Source organism: Scyliorhinus canicula, chromosome 3, assembly GCF_902713615.1.
Source record: "Scyliorhinus canicula chromosome 3, sScyCan1.1, whole genome shotgun sequence".
Classification (NCBI taxonomy): Eukaryota; Metazoa; Chordata; class Chondrichthyes; order Carcharhiniformes; family Scyliorhinidae; genus Scyliorhinus; species Scyliorhinus canicula.
The window spans coordinates 199,080,531-199,101,057 of record NC_052148.1 but is presented as its reverse complement, the minus strand read 5'-3'; the positions used below and the strand labels follow the sequence as shown (position 1 = coordinate 199,101,057).

The following is a 20,527-nucleotide window of genomic DNA, read 5'->3' as shown; positions in this document are numbered from 1 at the left end:
TTGATCTTCATTTTGTTACTCCACAGATTTTTTTTAAATGTCTCCATTAGCCTTTTTTCTGACTTCTGGTCAGGGGATTGCCTGCAATACAGTTCCTAATTCAGTTTGCAGTCCTCCCAGCCTCTTGTCTAAATGGTTGTTTCTCATTCATGAGCTTAGACAATGAATGCAGGTGGGCACTGAATCATGAGGAGCAGTGGTTCATCTGAACCAGTGCAATTATGGACACATTCTGGTACTTTATCACTGGATTGTGGTCAGGGGGAGAAAACTTTGACATGTTTCCCCTACCTGGCATTAAACCCAGTTGTAGCATTCTGCCATTTCCCTGGCAGTTCAATTAATACAGCACCAGTGATCAAATCTTGGGCTCTCCTAGGTTTGCAGGGGCAGTACCACACAGCCTTTAAGCCACTGTGCTTTTGGAGAATCATAAATACATTTCAAACAAGAATTTGAATTATTTTGCAATCTTCGGTCCAGCCATGAACCAGATTAGCTAACTAAACCTTAAATTCTTAAACAACCTGTAATGCTGACATTTTGTAAAATGGCTTGTTTATTAAAAAATTAAGTTGAAAGATTTTTCACTGATTTATAAAATAGAAGAGGTTGTCAAAATACAAACACATCTTTTAGTCAATTGCATTATTATAGAAACTGTTTATTAAGGGAGTGTTCTTGCTGAAGTGATTTTATAATCTTTGCCTCAGAAACATAGGGCTGGATTTTGAGACCTGTTTTATCATAGTCAACTGTGATAGAAATAAAATAATAATCTGAATTGCAGCCAGGATTTTTATAAATGATTTTCTCATTAATGTTTTTGTTATCATTATTAAAACAATAAACAATATTTTGCAAAGTTAATAATCTATTTGTATTCACCTCAATAAAATGCATTTATATATCTACGGACTGACTTTGATATCAGTGAGTCAACTTCAAAGCAATTCATTTAAAATTCTCTGAACCTGTAAATATTTTCATAACTGTTCCATCATCAATGCAAAGACAAAACACTCTAGATGCTGGAGATCTGAAGAAAATGTTGGAGATACCAGGTCTGGCAGCATCTGTAGAGAGAGAAAAAGAGCTAACATTTGAGGTGTTGACCTTTTGTTGGAACTGGAAAAAGTTAGAGATGCAACAGGCTTTAATCAGCGTGTATATTGGGATGATGTGGGGTTTATGAAGAGGATGTTGGTGACCATCGCGAGCCTGGACACACATCAGTTAATTTTGGGGGGGATTTAAACACAGTGTTGCATCCGAAGATGGATTGATCTAAACTGCACTTATTGGCCCCTTTGGGGGGGGGGGGGGGAGGGGGGTGTTGGCAGCGTTTATGAAGGAGATGGGGGGAACGGATCCGTGGCGATTCTTGCATCCAGGGGGTAGAGAATATTCCTTTTTCTCGCTGGTGCATAATGTATATTTGAGGATTGATTATTCTGGGGAGGTCGTCGTGTTGTTGGGGGTGAGGAAGGCGGAATACTCGGCAACCGTTATTTCACATCATGCTCTGCATTTGGTAGATGTGGCGTTGGAGAAGGGGCCTGCACAGAGGCCGCATGGATGTGGGATTGCTTGCAGATTCGGGTTTTTGTGAGGATTGCAAAGGTTTTTTTTTTAATTTAGCGTACCCAATTATTTTTTTCCAATTAAGGGGCAATTTAGTATGGCCAATCCACCTATCCTGCACATCTTTTTGGGTTGTGGGGGTGAAACCCACGCAGACACGGGGAGAATGTGCAAACTCCTCATGGACAGTGACCCAGAGCCGGGATTCAAACCCGGGTCCTCAGCGCCATAGCCAGCAATGCTAACCACTGCTACCGTGCTGCCCTAGGATTGCAAAGGTGATTGATGATTAGGCGGGGTTCAATAAAAATGGGGAGGTCTTGCAGCCGCTGGCATGGGAGGTGTTAAAGGTGATGGCGAAGGGTGAGATCATCTCATTCAACGCACAAGTATGTGGAAGATCCCACTCTGGAACCTTTGGCGAGTAGAAAAGAACTGCAGTCGCAGTTTGACCGTTTGTCTATAGAGAAAGCGGTGCGCCAGGTGAGATGAGGAAAAGGTGTGGTATGCGAATACATGGAAAAGGCCAATCGACCACTGGCGGGACAGCTACGATGGCAGGCAGCCTCCCTGGAGATTGTTCGCGTTCAGGACAGGGTGAAGGGGCTGGTGGCTGCACCGGAGCAGATGAATAGGGCATCTGAAGAGTTTATAAGAGGTACAGGTTGGAGCTCCAGGGGATGTGTCTGATGTGAGGTAGTTTTTGGAGGGGCTGGAGTGTCCCATGGTTGGAGAGGAGGATAGGGCAGGGTTCGTGGAGCCAGTGGGTATTGAGGAGGTTCGGATGACAGTAGGGGAGATACAAACGAGTAAAGTACCAGGGTCGGATGTGTTCTCGGTGGAGTTTATAAGAAGCTTTTGGACAGGTTGGCACTGTTGTTGGTGGAGATGTTTGAGGATGTGGTGGCTAGGGGGCGCACTTCTGGAACTGATGGAACAGGCATCTATTTCACTGTTGTTCAAAAAGGATAAGGACCCGGTGGAATGTTGGTCGTTTCGACTGGCTTTTTCAAGGGCCAATGTAGACTCTGTGGGCCGAATGGCCTCCTTCTGCACTATAAATTCTGCGATTCTATTATATCTCTTTTAAATGTAGATGTCAAAATTCTTGCCAAAGTATTGGCACTTAGGTTGGAGGAGCGCTTTCCGTAGGTGGTTGGGGAGGATCAGACAGGGTTTGTAAAGGGTAGGCTGTTGTCCTTGAATGTGCAGTGCTTTTTAAGTGTGGTGCTCTCCCCATCGGGAGGACGGGTTGCTGTCTGTTGGTAGCGCTGGATATGGAGAAGGCATTTGATCGCATAGAATGGAATTATCTGTTTACCGTGTTGGAACGGTTTGGGATCGGGCCTAAGTTTGTGGTGTGGGTCAAATTGTTGTACAAGGAACCGAAGGCGCATGTACGTTCGAATGAGGTGAACACTGGCTATTTTCAGCTACATAGGGGAACGATTCACGGGTGTCCCATGTCCCTCCTGTGTCCGTTGGCGATATAGCCCTTGCATTGAGGAACTCTGATAAGAGGAGGGGGAGGGTGGTGGTGGAGCATAGGGTGTCCCTCTGTGCCGATGATCTTTTGTTATATATTTCCAACCCGGTTCCCACAGTGGGGGATACAATAGGGCTGCTTAAGCGATTTGGAGCTTTTTTGGGGTATAAACTGAATTTGGAGAAGAGCGAGTGCTTTTTGGTATCCCTGCCAGGGGCAGGAGCTGGCTTGGGGCGTTTTGTGTGGCGACTACTCATATCTGGGGATGAAGGTGGCTCAAGAAGGGCCCCGCTCCTTCAGTTGATTTTTATTAGCCTGGTGGGCAGGATCAAGGTGGATTTGTTGAGGTGGGATAGCCTCTTTCTATCATTGGCAGGCTGGGTGCAGGTGGTAATGATGAATGTTTTGCCGCGGTTTTTGTTTTTATTCTAGTGTTTACCGTTTTTTTTGCCGAAAGTGTTCTTAAAAGGAGTGGAACAGTTGATTTATTCTTTTGTCTGAGCAGATATGGTAGTGAGGAGTTGGAAGATGGTGCTTCAGAGAGGGAGACGGGGGTATTGGGCGGCAAACACCAAGAAAGTGCGGGGCTAGAGTAAGGAGCTCGAGATTATGTGGGTGAGGATGGAGGCAGGCTCTTGTCGGGGGTTGGGGTTTCTGGCGCAGGCAATGGCGCATTTCCGTTTGCCCCGGGGAAATATTCAGTTGGTCCAGTGGTAGTGGCCACGCTGAAGATATGGAAGCAATTTCGGCAGCATTTTAAGTTGGGGTCGAGGCCGATGCTGATCCGAGTTTGAGCCGCCGAGATTGGATGCTAGGTTTCAGGGATGGGAGAAGGGTAGGGTGGTGGAAATTAAGGATTCATTCTTGGAAGGGCGGTTTGCGACGTTGGAGGAGTTGACAGAGAAGTTTGGGATTCCAATGGGGGAGGCCTTCAGGTAGATGCAGGTGCGGGATTTTGCAAGGAAAGTTTTCCTGATGTTTCTGGTGACACGCTCCTCCTCGTTGTTGGAATTCCCACCCTAACAGCTCTGTGGGTGTATCTACACCTCTGGGGCTGCAGCACCTCAAGAAGGCAGCTCACTACCACCTTCTGAAGGGAAACTAGGACTGGGCAATAAATGCTGGCCTAGCCCGCGATGCCCACATCACAAATTAGTTTTTAAAAATTCAGAAAAGGGATGGTAATGGAACAAATAGTGAAACAAAAGATATATCCAGAGGATATGTAAATGTCGATGAATCGGAAGCAACAGCATGTATTGTCAGAACAGATGCAATGGAGTTGGAAAAGGAGACTCCTTCAAAATCAGGTAAATGGCACATTTGGGAGTCGCAGAAGGCGAGCAGCACTGATGTTATTGGGATGGTTTGTGCTACTGGAGGACCATATTGTAAGCTGAATAGTGCTCAAGTAAGAGGTCCCCAGAACCCACTGGAGGCTGTAAATGTTTACTTGGTGGTCCCCCACATGACGGATGCCCCCCCACCTATGCTACTAGTAGAATGCCAGTAGAGGTGGCAAGAGGCCCATGGGCTCCAGGTCGGCCATCTGCCACCTTTCTCAACTCTGGGGAAAAATGGTATGCTAGTAGGAAGTCATCAGACACACCTTCCGACATCATTTTGCCTGCCATTCTGCCTCCCAGTCTGTCCCCAAAGACTCTGTAAAATTTGGCTTATATAGTATTTGCTGCTTAAGTGCAGATGTGTTTTATAAGTTTGATTGTTATGTTATGGACAGGGTCAGAGAGAAGCACTGAAACCCCTATTCCCTTCCCTACTCTCTGTAATCAGTATTTTGTTTTGAAAAGGACGATGTCCGCGTCTCTTAATCCTGGAGAGTGTGAACAATTTGATTAGCCAGCAGCAAACCTTTTGTGGGTTTAAAGAAAGAGGATTATTTATTTGCCTGTTCATCTCACTCTCCTCCTCTCTCTCTCTTTCCCCCCCCCCCCCCCTAATTGATGCATACACTCCTGTTCAATACAGTTAAAGAGAATAGTGCACTTTTAGAAAATAATTAATTTAGTTAGTTTGTCCAGGGAAACAAATGTGTCAGGCCTTAAGATACGGACGCTTTCATTCCTGAATTGTAGTCTAGGCATATTCAATCGCTTAAGTCATATACCAGAGCCGTTGCAGGATTCGCTTGAAAAGATACGGTCCAATTACTTGTAGCCTTGTTACCAAGAGGTCGGTTTGCTGTGTTGGTGGACTCGAAGGAACAGGTTTGGAGACCTTATGATGCTACAGTCTGCAGTTTTTAAGGCATTGGTTTTGTTCCTGCTGTGTCTTTCTAAGACAGCATTTCAAGATTAAATAGGAAGACCTTGCCATGTGGCATCTCACAGTCCCCTTTTCCAAATATGGTGTTGGGCTTATGTTGATTAGCAACAACTCCTGGGTTATTGTTTGCAAGACTCACCCTGCTGGAGGTGCTGGGGTGGATTGTCATAATTACTGTCTTGGTTTCAGAATGACCCATTCAACTCAAGAAATACCTTTTGGATGGTCTCAGGAGCAGGGTAGTGACATCTCCTTCATCTGGAATGTGTCCTTTTGTTCTTCCGAAACACTGCGGCAGTTTTGAATCCACAGAGCAAGTCCGATAACCCTCAGGAATCTCCTACTGTAGCATTTTAATGTCCACTTTTAAAAGAAAAGCCAGTTCCAGATAATTCCACATTGAGTACTGTTCATGTTTTCAAAGTTATGAATAATGCATGCTTTACTGGGCATATGGTATGAGTTGAGTTCATTCAGAAGTTAAGTATTCTTCAGATTGAAGATCAGAACCGTGACTTTGTTGGTGGGAAGTGAATTAGGATTCTGTAAATATAGTTCTTGGACCTCTTGTTAGCAGAAAGCTTCTCTGGAAGTGACTGCTACAATATAAATATTTTAAACATAAATTTGCAGAGGAGGCTTTGATGGAAGGGAATTAATTACATGCATGCATAAAATGTTTATATTTTAGTAGGTTTCCCATACTGTCATCCATTATAAATGTGATTGATTTTTATTAAACTCAGGGGTATTATGGCACTTAATGCACTATGTTTGTGCCCTTGTCCTAATTCTCACCAAGTCCCATTGCTGATTACCCCTCTGCTAGTCCAGTGAATCAAAATTCTCATTTTTATTTTCAAATTCCACTCTGGCTTCTCCCCTCCCTGCCCCTATATTATCCTCCAAATCCTCAAACCTCTGAATTATCTGCAGCCCTTTAATTCTGGCGAAATGGCATCAATCCTACAAACACAGAGAAACATAGGACAGAACTTTCTGATCCCTCGCAAGTCATCCTGCTGGAGCCTTGGGCAGGAACTGGGGGATGGAGTCGCCTCCTCCATGGGTCCCCTTCCAATATTGGGTGCCCCCACTCCTCGGGAAATGCGCACTTCCCTCCCTCTGGCTTTTCCATTGAGACCCCTGGACTAACATGATCCTGGACTCTGGGTCAAGGAATCTGAAGATTGTTGTTTTCCCAGTCCACTGCTGGCCCTGGTGCTGCTGGTACTACAATATGATTGGCTGGCAGCTCTGAGATAGTTCTCCTGTCTAAGTGATGGGGGTTGGGGGGGTAAATACAGTCTCTTGCCAATTAACTGTCCTCGGAGCCCCCTCTTCCCACCTTATCCAAGGGCCACTGTGACACCTTTAGCTGCCTGATTTTTGATTGCGCATCACTGATGCACTTCCTGCAACTGTCCACAACACATTGCCTCAAGGGAAATGAGTCCCAAGAACCAGGGTGTCTTATTAGAGCTGGTTTGTAATGCATAACGAGGCCAGCAGCGCAGGTTCAATTCCCGTACCAGCTTACCCGAAAAGGTTCCGGAATGTGGCGACTAGGGGCTTTTCACAGTAACTTCATCCTTGTGACAATAAAAGATTATTATTAATTATCACGTATTAATTTCTAAGCCAAGAAAAGGAGAATGAACAGAAAGGAAATTTCTTACATTTTGAGCAACATCACAAGAGATTGATTAATATTTTAGAGAATTTAACTGTTGCAAACCCAATAGGACAAAATCTAATTTCTGACAAATCAATAGCCATAACATGTAATAATGCAAATTACAATAATACAATATACTGCTGGAAATCTGAAATGTTAAAAAATGGATGTAGGTAAGTGCATCATTGTTTCTTCCACCCCTGCCCTGTATCCTAGCATTCAAATGTCTCTTGAATAATTCCAGAGTTTTTGTCTCCTTACCCCAAGCAGATTTCCAGCTACTCCCCATGTCAAGAAATACCTCCCAACATTAGTCCGAAGCCTCCATTTTGCTAATTTGTTAAACATCCTTTGCCCATTGTTCATCATTAAATGCTATAGATTAACCTTTTTTATTCCACTTACTATCCTGGATATCCTTGTATTCACCACGTTTTGAGGTTTTTTCACCTTTCCTGTAATTTACTGTTTTGAAACTAAGAATCAGACTCCTGACCGTTCTCTTTTCCGTTTCCAGGATTTAAATGCTCCACTTGTGCCTCAGAGATTAGATCCACCTGCTTGTTACATGCAAATGTTTCTGAGGCTGCAGATGTTTTAATATCCAAAAACATTTTCAAATTGCTCCTTTAGTTTGCAAGATCAGTAGAATGACACCTAAAACCGAAGTAATTTAACCCTGGATAATCTTTAGTTCAAGACATCCATGTTAGATCATCAAAATTTAAGCAACAAGTCACATGTCAGCAAGATGATTTTTGGGTGTAGTCTTTGAATTTCTTACTTTCATTTGTTTTGTTATCTTTCCTTTAGCCTATTGGAGCCCTTAACCCTAAAAGAGCAGCCTTTTTTTCGGAGCGCCATGAAAGCTGGGAAGATGATCAGGTTCCTGCTTTCCACTATGGGACTCATTATTCGACCAGTAGCTTCACTCTCGCATGGTTGTTAAGAATTGTAAGTACAATGACTATAAAATTAAAAACTGCTTCTCCAGTCAGCACATTAATGTGTCTTTCATTGAAAAAAACACTCACAATCATCCCTTGATTAAGGTTGGATAAAACATCACAAAGCAGACATAAATCCTGCACATAAACTGGAATATTTAGGCTAATTACTGGTACTTAATTTTTTTTTTCCAAATCAGAATATATTTTAAGGTTATTTAAAATGTAATTTCATAGCTTCGTTTTAGTATATATTAGGCTTAATTAGGTGATAATTTGAAAACACTGCACATAAAGTATGCCCGTAAAATAATTTATAGTTAATAAAGCTCTTTATGATGTGAAGTCTCATATAGAAAGAAAAATATGAAAAACCATTTCCTTCAGTAGCATTCAGTCACTTGCAACAGAGTATATTTTTACACACTGTTGGAGTTGAGCATTGGTGATTGCAATTAAACTTACCCCGCTATTGTTCAGTCATGCTACTAAGAATCAAACCCCTACTTTTAATTCTTAATGCATCTATACATTGATTTAATATGTATAGTAGAAAATGTTAGAAATACAGAGCCGGTCAGGCAGCATCTGGAGAGAGGAAAGACAGATTTTTGACATCTTAGGTATGTATTTTTCATTTGAACACTTTGAATCTTAATTTTGGGTTTTAATTTTGCATTTCCAATCTTTGAAGTATTTTGTATTTTATGTTGATTATATAGTTCTTGATGTTTTAAACATCTGCCCACAATTCCTTATTTCATGTTTTTTCTGAGTCAAATATTATAACAGAGAATAATGATTAGATTTTCAGAACATTTCATACAGCTACAATTCTATTTTACCCTCCACATAGATACTGACCATCCTTTTGCACTTCACCATTGTGCCCATTGATGTATTATGTAATATGTAGCCTAAATTCAGGTAATTATTTTGCCATAAATTACAGCTGAGCCTAATCCTGACCTCACTGAATGTTCATACAAAAACAGTGATTGGCAGTGGGAATGCAAGCGGATTTTTCTCCCCTTCCCCCTGCACCCCTATGGAATAAAAGATAGTCACTGCCATAAATCTGAGAAAGAGGAAATAGGAGAAAAGGCAGAATGGGATAGGAAGAAAAGGTTAAGATAATGGGGAAAAGAGAGAGGGTGGGGGTGGTTGTGGGGGAAGAGGAAACAAAAGATGGGTAGAAATTGAAAACAGATAATGAGGGATGAGAAGGAAAATTGCCATTGACAGAAAGAGAGATTGAGAGACAGAGAATAAGGAATGAGAGGGATAAGAAAAAGAGGGCATGGGAGCTGTGGAACAAATTGGAGGAGACAAAGAAGAGGAAATGAGAGCAAAGCATAGAATGAAACTGATGGATAAATATGAGCTGAGTGTGTGATTATGAAGAATGGATTAACATGAGGAAAGAAGAAAGAGCAAATGCTGAACATGATTATTTTTCTTCCTTCATGATTTCTTTAGAATTGCTTAATTTTCAGCATGGAAGTTATTAATTATGTCATACAGCAATTTGCATTTAGTGTACATTTATATTTATGTTTAGTGTATATTTACTATTTTAAATTATACATCAATGCATATTTTTTTCTTACATTTATCTTGTTTGTAGTCCCATTACTGCCTTCTGTAATCCATGCTCCTTACGTTGGCTGTAATTGTGCAATAGACTAGCTACACTTGACAAATATTGCACCACTGATTGACTGGACTAATTCTACCAATCTGGACATGAAATTAAACCTGACCCATTCCACTCTTGACAGGCTCTACAACTTATTAACTCAGTGGGTAGGGTTTTCTAGTTCTTAGTCAGTCTGTTCAATGGCACAGGAACACAGTATTATATAATTTAGAGAGAAGAAGAATCTAGCATCTAGCAATGCCTGTTCCATCAAAAGGTCAGATGTTATTTCTTTCTTCACCGATGTTACCTACGCTGCTGAATATGTCCATGTTTTTTGTTTTTATAGCACAGCTGGGATCCAATCATTCAGCATAAGGGGGAAGTTAGTAATATCTACAAGGTGCAAAATAGGAGGGAGCAGATTTTAAAATTATATCAAAGTCTTTACTAAACTCATTGCACAGAGAATAAGTTATTTAGAACATAGAACAGTACAGCACAGAACAGGACCTTCGGCCCTCGATGTTGTGCTGAGCCTTGTCCGAAACCAAGATCAAGCTATCCCACTCCCTGTCATTCTGGTGTGCTCCATGTGCCTATCCAATAACCGCTTGGAAGTTCCTAAAGTGTCTGACTCCACTATCACAGCAGGCAGTCCATTCCACACCCTATCCACTCTCTGGGTAAAGAACCTACCTCGGATATCCCTCCTATATCTCCCACCCTGAATCTTACAGTTATGCCCTCTTGTAACAGCTACATCCACCCGAGGAAATAGTCTCTGAACGTTCACTCTATCTATCCCCCTCATCATCTTATAAACCTCTATTAAGTCGCCTCTCATCCTCCTCTGCCCCAAAGAGAAAAGCCCTAGCTCCCTCAACCTTTCCTCACAAGACCTATCCTCCAAACCAGGCAGCATCCTGGTAAATCTCCTTTGCACCCTTTCCAATGCTTCCACATCCTTCCTATAGTGACGTGACCATAACTGCACACAATACTCCAAAGGTGGTCTCACCAGGGTCATGTACAGTTGCAGCATAACCCCACAGCTCAAACTCAAGCCCCCTGTTAATAAACGTTAACACACTATAGACCTTCTTCACGGCTCTATCCACTTGAGTGGCAACCTTCAGAGATCTGTGGACATGAACCCCAAGATCTCTCTGTTCCTCCACATTCCTCAGAACCCTGCCGTTGACTCTGTAATCCGCATTCAAATTTTTCCTACCAAAATGAATCACCTCGCACTTATCAGGGTTTCATTTTTCAGCCCAGCTCTGCATCCTATCAATGTCTCTTTGCAGCCTACAACAGCCATCCACCTCATCCACTACTCCACCAATCTTGGTGTCATCAGCAAATTTACTGACCCACCCTTCAGCCCCCTCCTCCAAGTCATTGATAAAAATCACAAATAGCAGAGGACCCAGCACTGATCCCTGTGGTACACCGCTGGTAACTGGTCTCCAGTCTGAAAATTTTCCACCCACCTTCTATGTGATAGCCAGTTACTTATCCTTTGCCAAATTTCCCTCTATCCCACACCTCCTTACTTTCTTCATGAGCCGACCATGGGGAACCTTATCAAACGCCTTACTAAAATCCATGTATGCGACATCAGGTGCTCTACCTTCATCTACACACTTAGTTACCTCCTCAAAGAATTCAATCAAATTTGTGAGGCAAGACTTGCCCTTCATGAATCCATGTTGACTATCCCGGATTAAGCTGCATCTTTCCAAATGGTCATAAATCCTATCCTTCATTAACTTTTCCATTAACTTACCAATCACCGATGTAAGAATAACCAACCTATAATTACCAGGGTCATTCCTTTTCCCTTTCTTGAACAGAGGAACACCATTCGCCACTCTCCAGTCCTCTGACACTATCCCCGTGGACAGTGAGGACCCAAAGATCAAAGCCAAAGACTATGCAATCTCATCCCTTGCCTGCCAATGAATCCTAGGATATATCCCATCTGGCCCAGGGGACTTGTCGACCCGAAGGTTTTTCAAATTTGCTAATACGTCCTTCCTCAGAACATCTACCTCCTCCAGCGAACCCGCCTGTATCACACTCTCATCCTCAAAAACATGGCCTCCTAAGTGAACACTGAAGAAAAGTATTCATTCAACGCCTCTCCTATCTCTTCTGACTCCATGCACAAGTTCCCACTACTGTCTTTGACTGGCCCTAACCTCGCCCTTGATACCCTCCTCAGTACCTCACGACTCTCAACACTGGCTTCTGGACTACAGCTTGTTTTCCCATCCCCCTGAGAAATTAGTTTAAACCCTCCCGAAGAGCCACAGCAAATTTCCCTCCCAGGATATTGGTGCCCCTCTGGTTCAGGTGCAAACCGTCCTGTCTGTACAGGTCCCACCTTCCCCAGAATGTGCTCCAATTATCCACATAACTGAAACTCTCCCTCCTACACCATCCCTGCAGCCACGTGTTTATCTGCACTATCTCCCTGTTCCTCAACTCACTAGCACGTGGCACCGGCAACAAACCAGAGATGACAACATGGTTTGTCCTGGCTCTCAGCTTGCACCCTAAATTCCTGTTTTAAATCCCCGTCCCTTCTCTTACCTATGTCGTTGGTACTGATGTGTACCACGACTTGTGACTATTCCCCTCCCCCTTAAGGATTCTGAAAACACGGTCCGAGACATCACGGACCCTGGCACCCGGGAGACAACATACCATCCTGAATCTCTTTCGTTGCCACAGAACCGTCTATCTGTCCTTCTAACTATCGAGCCCCCATTATTATTTGAATTGCAAAAAAAAAATCAGGTATTGTGTATCCAGCAAATCAGACCCATTTAAAAATAACCCAATTAAGGTCATCCAGATGTTTGCCTTGATGTCAAAATGTTCAACGAGATATGTCGTGGAGAAGCTCCGTCAAGTTACTTGTGACTGTGTCAACGGTCAATCAGTATCAGATATTGTCTCTTCCAGAACTGATTGTTTGGTATGTATATACACGATGGTAATTTTTTTTCCCATGTTCTCAAAACTTCCTATGCAGGAACCATTTACTACCTTATTTCTAAACTTGCAAGGAGGGAAATTTGATCATGCTGACAGAACATTTTCCGCAGTGTCCAGAGCATGGCGCAACTGCCAGCGTGATACCTCTGATGTGAAGGTATGTCAAATCCTGTTTTCATTATACTTGAAAATATGCTGTGGTTGTTTTGAGCAAGGTGGCCAATGTTTCCATGAGTACATCATTCCAAAAAGTAAATTCATCAGTTGTTTTGCTGCATCCCATGAAGTGTTGAAGTTCTGAGACTGTGTGACTTTAAGTCAGGGTGGATTTTCTCACTTGTGAAAGTGCTTTGTCATGGTTGGGAGAATGTGTTTCCAATTTTGGTTATGATCTCCGCAGCACTGAACTTTCAAGATTCCATACCATCCTATTTCTGTCTTCACCAGACACCACCTGTAATTTCTGGACCATCAATGCCTCATTGTCTCAGCTACAAACCCCAAGATTTAATTATCTTGTTTTTTGCATACTATTGCTACTCACTGTGGTTTCAACTTCTACATGCTTTCGGGTGACATTGTCAGTGTCATGACCATTGTTGGGGCATTTGATGTACTATATGATGTGTTGGGTACTCTGGATCCGTGGAGACTGTTTATCTCAGCAGTAACACATACAGGCTACCAACACTTGAATTGGTACATTATTTTATTAAGCTAGAAACTGTTGAACATACTTTCACTGTGGGTCGACACAATGTTAGATTAAACTAAAGACCTATGCCTATCCTAACCAGTCTATGCACTCAGCACATGGTGAAGATCTGTGCTGCAAGCTGTGAGCTCTGTCCTTCTGAGAGGCTGCATCCCGAATGAGCGGGAAAACTGATGCCCTCTGTCTTTATAGTGAGTGTGCTCTAACTGGTGATTGGCTGCGGTGTTGTGTGTGTTGATTGGTCTTGCTGTGTGTCAATCAGTGTGTATGTCTGCACCATGATATACTGGTGTATATTATGACATCCCCCCCCCCCTTTTATAAAAAAAATGTATGTGGCAATAAATAATCTGTGGTGATAATGTTCCTAACTATGTGTGGGGTGCGAAGACATATTTACAAGACATAAGAACTAAACTGTTTACATGGGAAGGTGCCTGCTGCAGATAAATAGTATGCAACAAAAGAGTAACTAGATCAACATTATATACAAACCAGGGAAATGATCAAACAAAGCAAAGAGTTGGGATAAATGGGTGTTTCTCTGGTTGGCAATCAGTAGCTAGTGGTGTCCCTCAGGGATCCGTGTTGGGCCCACAATTGTTCACAATTTACATAGATGATTTGGAGTTGGGGACCAAGGGCAATGTGTCCAAGTTTGCAGATGACACTAAGATGAGTGGTAAAGCAAAAAGTGCAGAGGATACTGGAAGTCTGCAGAGGGATTTGGATAGGTTAAGTGAATGGGCTCGGGTCTGGCAGATGGAATACAATGTTGACAAATGTGAGGTTATCCATTTTGGTAGGAATAACAACAAACGGGATTATTATTTAAACGATAAAATATTAAAGCATGCCGCTGTTCAGAGAGACTTTGGTGTGCTAGTGCATGAGTCACAGAAGGTTGGTTTACAAGTGCAACAGGTGATTAAGAAGGCAAATGGAATTTTGTCCTTCATTGCTAGAGGGATGGAGTTTAAGACTAGGGAGGTTATGTTGCAACTGTATAAGGTGTTAGTGCGGCCACACCTGGAGTATTGTGTTCAGTTTTGGTCTCCTTACTTGAGAAAGGACGTACTGGCGCTGGAGGGTGTACAGAGGAGATTCACTAGGTTAATCCCAGAGCTGAAGGGGTTGGATTATGAGGAGAGGTTGAGTAGACTGGGACTGTACTCGTTGGAATTTAGAAGGATGAGGGGGGATCTTATAGAAACATTTAAAATTATGAAGGGAATAGATAGGATAGATGCGGGCAGGTTGTTTCCACTGGCGGGTGACAGCAGAACTAGGGGGCATAGCCTCAAAATAAGGGGAAGTAGATTTAGGACTGAGTTTAGGAGGAACTTCTTCACCCAAAGGGTTGTGAATCTATGGAATTCCTTGCTCAGTGAAGCAGTTGAGGCTCCTTCATTACATGTTTTTAAGGTAAAGATAGATAGTTTTTTGAAGAATAAAGGGATTAAGGGTTATGGTGTTCGGGCCGGAAAGTGGAGCTGAGTCCACAAAAGATCAGCCATGATCTAATTGAATGGCGGAGCAGGCTCGAGGGGCCAGATGGCATACTCCTGCTCCTAGTTCTTATGTTCTTATGTTCTAAAGCAACAAAACAATTCAGAGAGTCCATAAATTCGAAAAGTTCATAAATTTAGTATCTGAGGTGGGCGACGAATTCTGGTTGACCGCCTCAAGGGTGGGTCGAGAGTCGCCAGTTCAGGAGCGGGCTGATCTGCGTCAGAGTGAGGGGGAGGCAGAGCGACAGGGAGCTCTGCATAGTCCGTGGCAGGGTCACCATGACGGCGAGGCGATACCGGAGGATCATGTGGCGAGCGTGGAACGATACGAAGGGCGCATCGATTGCGGCGCAGAAGAGAGCCATCCGGTAGACGAACCAGGAATGAGCGGGGGGGGGGGGGCACCTGCCGAAGGACAACAGTGGTTGCAGACCAGCCACCATCCGGAAGATGGACGCGGATGTTGTCATCGGGAGCCAGAGCAGGGAGATCAGCTGCACGGGAGTCATGAGCCACCTTGTGCTTAGCACAAGACAGCTGCATCTGGCGAAGGACCGGAACGTGGTCGAGGTCTGGGACATGGATGGACGGCACCGTCATCCTCAGGGTGCGATTCATAAGTAGTTGGGCTGGCGACAGGCCAGTGGACAGGGGGGCGGAGCGGTAGGCCAGCAAGGAAAGGTAGAAATCAGACCCAGCATCGGCATCCTTGCATAGGAGCCTTTTGACGATATGTACTCCCTTCTCTGCTTTGCTGTTGGATTGGGAGTACAGGGGCCTGGACGTTACATGGGCAAAATTGTACCGCCTGGCAAAGTTAGACCATTCTTGGCTGGCGAAGCAGGGACCATTGTCGGACATAACCGTGAGCGGGATGCCGTGTCGGGCAAAGGTTTCTCTACATGCACGAATGACTGCAAACGAGGTGAGGTCGTGCAACCGTATCTCCTCTGGGTAATTCAAAAAGTAGTCCACGATCAGGACATAGTCTCCACCCAGCACATGGAACAGGTCGATGCCCACCTTGGTACAGGGTGACGTGACCAACTCATGGGGCTGCAGGGTTTCACGTGGTTGGGCCAGCTAGAATCGCTGACAATTGGGGCAGTTGAGCACTGTGTTGGCTATGTCCTCATTATTGCCGGGCCAGTACACTGCCTCTCGGGCCCGTCGGCGGCACTTTTCCACGCGAAGGCGGCCCTCGTGTAGTTGTTCCAGGACAAGCTGGCGCATGCTATGCGGGATGACAATGCAGTCCAGTTTTAGAAGAACCCCGTCTATTACTGCCAGATCATCTCTGACATTATAGAATTGAGGGTATTGGCCCTTGAGCCACCCGTCCATTAGGTGGCACATGACACGCTGTAGCAAGGCAGCCGTCTCGCGACAAATTTGGACGAGGTGTTCATCCGAGGCAGGTAGTTTGGAGGCCACGAATGCCACATGGGCGTCAACCTGGCTGATAAATCCCGCTGGTCGACTTGACCTGGAGAGAGCGTCAGCAACGATGAGGTCCTTGCCTGGGGTGTATACCAGCTTGTCGTATTCAATATTTTCCCCGCTTCTTGACTGTGATAGAGAAATTCAAACTGAACTGTTAGGTAAGCAAAACTGAACTTTATTCACGAATTAGAACTGACTGCTTGCAGTATGGCTGAGATTTGAAGTCGGAAGGCAGTCAAATACAAACTGCTGAGTCCGTCCCAAGTCTGCGATAGTACAGAAGAATAAGGCGATTTTTAATCATTATAGGATCAAGATAACATGAATACAACTTGGTCAGTAATTTAATCGAAAGTAAAACATAAGTAATAATCGTTACAATGGCGTCACCTTGCTGACCTTTAGGGGAATGGAGTTTCATATCATTATCTTGTCTTTGTTTTAAGAAAGGGACAAATTTATTTACGAACAGGAAGAGACAGCTTTTCAGCTTGGTATTTATTGAGACTGCTTCTAGGTTCATGACGAACAAGCCTTATCTTAGAATTTCAGAGTCAGCCAGTTATCAGGTCATGTTGACCTCGGCTGTATCTGTGTATTTTGTATCTGTGTCTTAGGTTAAATTCAATTGTACCAAGAAGACTTGACTAGTTTTCCCATCATGCCATTATTTGCTTCACACAATACCGCAAGCTGGAAGTCGTATCGCCGGAGCTTGAGAAGAATACGCTGGAGGTGAGGCGTCATGTCGTTCAGGTCTTTCTGTATGAAATTCACCAGCGGGCGATGGTCTGTCTCGTAGCGCTGCTCCGTGGGGGTCATCGCACGCGACGCATATGCAACGGGGGCCCATGACGAGGCCTCATCACGTTGAAGGAGCACTGCTCCAATGCTGGATTGACTGGCATCAGTAGAAATTTTGGTCTCCTTGGCTGGATCAAAGAAAGCTAAGACTGGGGCCGTGGTCAGTTTTGCCTTGAGTTCCCTCCATTGGTGCTCGTGGGCAGGGAGCCATTGGAAGTCTGTCGTCTTACTGACCAGGTTCCTGAGAGCCGTGGTATGAGAGGCGAGGTTAGGGATGAATTTCCCTAAGAAGTTGACCATGCCCAGAAAGCGAAGGACCGCCTTCTTGTCCTCCGGTGTCTTCATAGCTTTGATGGCAGCTACCTTGTCCGCATCCGGCTGCACACCCAATTGGGAGATGTTAATTTCTGTCTGACCAAAAGAGCATTTGGCCCTGTTGAGGTGGAGGCCATGCTCATGTATCCGTCTGAAGACGCGCTGGAGGCCATTAACATGCTCCTGAAGGTGGTGGACCAGATGATTATGTCATTGACATAGACGCGAACCTTCAATACCTTCCATCATTTGTTCCATAATCCTATGGAACACTTCTGATGCAGAGATGATCCCAAACGGCATCCTGTTGTAGCAATACCTTCCAAAGGGGGTATTAAACGTGCAGAGTTTCCTGCTGGATTCATCTAGCTTGATTTGCCAGAATCCCTTTGAGGCGTTGAGTTTGGTAAAGAGGTTGGCGCGGGCCATCTCACATGTGAGCTCTTCGCGCTTGGGAATGGGATAGTGCTCTCTCATAATATTGCGGTTGATATCCTTGGGATCAATGCATATTCTCAGTTCGCCGGAAGGCTTTTTTACACATACCATGGAACTGACCCAGTCGGTCGGTTCCGTGACTCTAGAGATCACTCCTTGGTCCTGGAGCTGCTGGTTGAGGCGGTCCTTAAGGGGTGCTGGGACCCTGCGAGGTGCGTGCACCACAGGCGTGGCATTCGATTTTAATAAAATCTTGTAGGTGTACGGGAGCGTGCCCATACCCTCGAAGACGTCGTGGTACTGGTTAATAATGGCGTCGAGCTGCGCCCTAAAATCACTGTCCTGAAAGGCAGACGCGTCAGCAGGAGAGAGAGAGTGAACTCTCTGAACTAGGTTCAACAGCTTGCATGCCTGCGCGCCAAGCAGGGAGGCTTTCGAGGATCCCACGATTTCAAAGAGAAGGATGGCTTTGCGTGACCTGTGCGTCACTTCAAGTTGGCATGAGCCGCTGGCAGCAATGGCATTGCCATTATAATCTAATAGCTGGCAGGCTGATGGCAGGATGGCTGGTTTGACACAAAGACTTTGGAGGTCAGACCGCACAATGAGGTTGGCGGAGGCACCGGTGTCCAGACGGAATCGGATTTGGGACCGGTTGACCGTAAGGGTGGCACACCACTCATCGTCCGGATTGATGCTGTATACCGGTAGAGGCTGGATTCTTTGCTTCGGGGACACCGTTTTTGGTAATGGTACCGACTCGAAAAGGCGCCTTCGGGTCCTCGGTGTCAATATCGGGCAGCAGGTCTGAATCGGGTTCGGTGACCGTGGGCTGAATGGCACGGACATCCCTGCGAGGCTGGCTGGAGTGACGAGAGTTAGCAGGCTGAGCTGACCTGCATAAAGCAGCATGGTGGCTAAGTTAGCCACATTGTAGGCAGTGTCAGGATTTGGCAGGACATTGCCGCTTTAAATGGGCGGAGCCAGAGTTGCCGCACGTTGTAGCGTCAGTACGCTCGCTGCGCCACCACGCATACGCAGTGCGGTCGTACGTGGAGTGCGCATGCGCAGTACGTTCGTCGACATCACCGTCCCCTCGTTCAGTGCGCACAAGCACGGGAGTACGCGAAAAGCGCGCAAAATGGCCGCCCTCATCCAGACTGAGGCCCTGGAGTTGCTTGATTGCTTGGACCCGTTCTGCCTTGTGGGGATCTTGCCGCGCCGTTTCAGCCTCTTGGATGTGGGAATACCAACTAGTGGCGTGTTCATGTAGCACGCAGGTCTCGATGGCAATCGCTAGGGTGAGCTGCTTTACCTTGAGGAGCTGCTGGCGTAGGGGGTCCGACTGAACACCGAAAATGATCTGGTCGCGTATCATGGAGTCGGAGGTGGACCCGTAATTACAGGACTGCGCAAGGATGCGGAGGTGGGTGAGAAAGGACTGGAAAGGTTCATCCTTACCCTGCAAACGCTGTTGGAAGACATAGCGCTCAAAACTTTCATTCACCTCAATGTCGCAGTCAAATTTGAGGAGGACCATCTTGAATTTTGATTTGTCTTCACCATCAGCAAAGGTGAGAGAGTTGAAGACGTGGATGGCGTGTCCCCGGCCGTGGAGAGGAAGAGAGCGATCTTCCTGGCGTCTGAAGCAGCATCCATGTCTGTGGCTTCAAGGTAGAGCTGGAAGCGTTGTTTAAAGATCTTCCAGTTGGCCCCTAGGTTGCCGGTGATGCGGAGCGGCGGCGGCGGGCGGGCGCTGTCCATTTTGCAGGATGGCTGTATGCTGGTGGAAGGCAGATCACTTGCAGGTAGGTCTAAGAAGTTCTAACATCAACTACTGGTACCATGATGTGTCGGGTACTCTGGATCCGTGGAGACTGCGTTTACCTCAGCAGTAACACACACAGGCTACCAACACTTGAAATAGTACAACACTGTTTTATTAAGCCTGAAACTGTTGAACAAACTTTCACTGTGGGTTGACATTATGTTAGATTAAACTAAAGACCTATGCCTATCCTAACCAGTCTATGCACTCAGCACATGGTGAAGATCTGTGCTGCAAGCTGTGAGCTCTGTCCTTCTGAGAGGCTGCATCCTGAATGAGCGGGAAAACTGATGCCCTCTGTCTTTATAGTGAGTGTGCTCTAACTGGTGATTGGCTGCGGTGTTGTGTGTGTTGATTGGTCTTGCTGTGTGTCAATCAGTGTGTGTGTCTACACCATGATATACTGCTGTATATTGTGACACTATAGTGGGTGAACTAGTTTGCAGATTCTCTTTATGTCCATGTGTGTTTGCTCTGGGTGCTTCTGTTATCTCTCAAAATCCAAAGATGTGCAGGTTAGATGAATTGGCTACGCTAAATTGCCCCTTTGTGTCCAAAAGGTTAGGTGGAGATAGGGTGGTGGGGTGGGCATAGGTGGGGTGCTCTTTCGGCAGGTCAGTGCAGACTTGTTGGGCTGAATGGCCTCCTTCTGCACTGTAGGGATTTTATGATTCTGTGAACCCTCTTGGTTGTAATGTTTCTTAATGGAATGGCTTTCCAAAATCTAGTCGACACATCTATTATGGTCAAGAAATACTGATTCTCTATTTCATTTTAGGCAGGGGCCCCATGCAATCAATTAGGACCCTAGTAAAAGGTTCCTCAAATGCTGGAATGAGTATTA

The 20,527-nt window shown here is 45.0% G+C and overlaps 1 protein-coding gene across 1 annotated transcript in view; it reads left to right on the top strand.

Annotated features, from left to right (window-relative positions):
- The window catches only part of lrba (LPS responsive beige-like anchor protein), a 981,767-nt gene that overhangs the window by 725,642 nt on the left and 235,598 nt on the right, over positions 1 to 20,527 (top strand). The window contains 2 exon segments of the mRNA XM_038791976.1: positions 7,848 to 7,988; positions 12,667 to 12,786. Coding sequence (XP_038647904.1) covers positions 7,848 to 7,988; positions 12,667 to 12,786 — 261 coding nt within the window.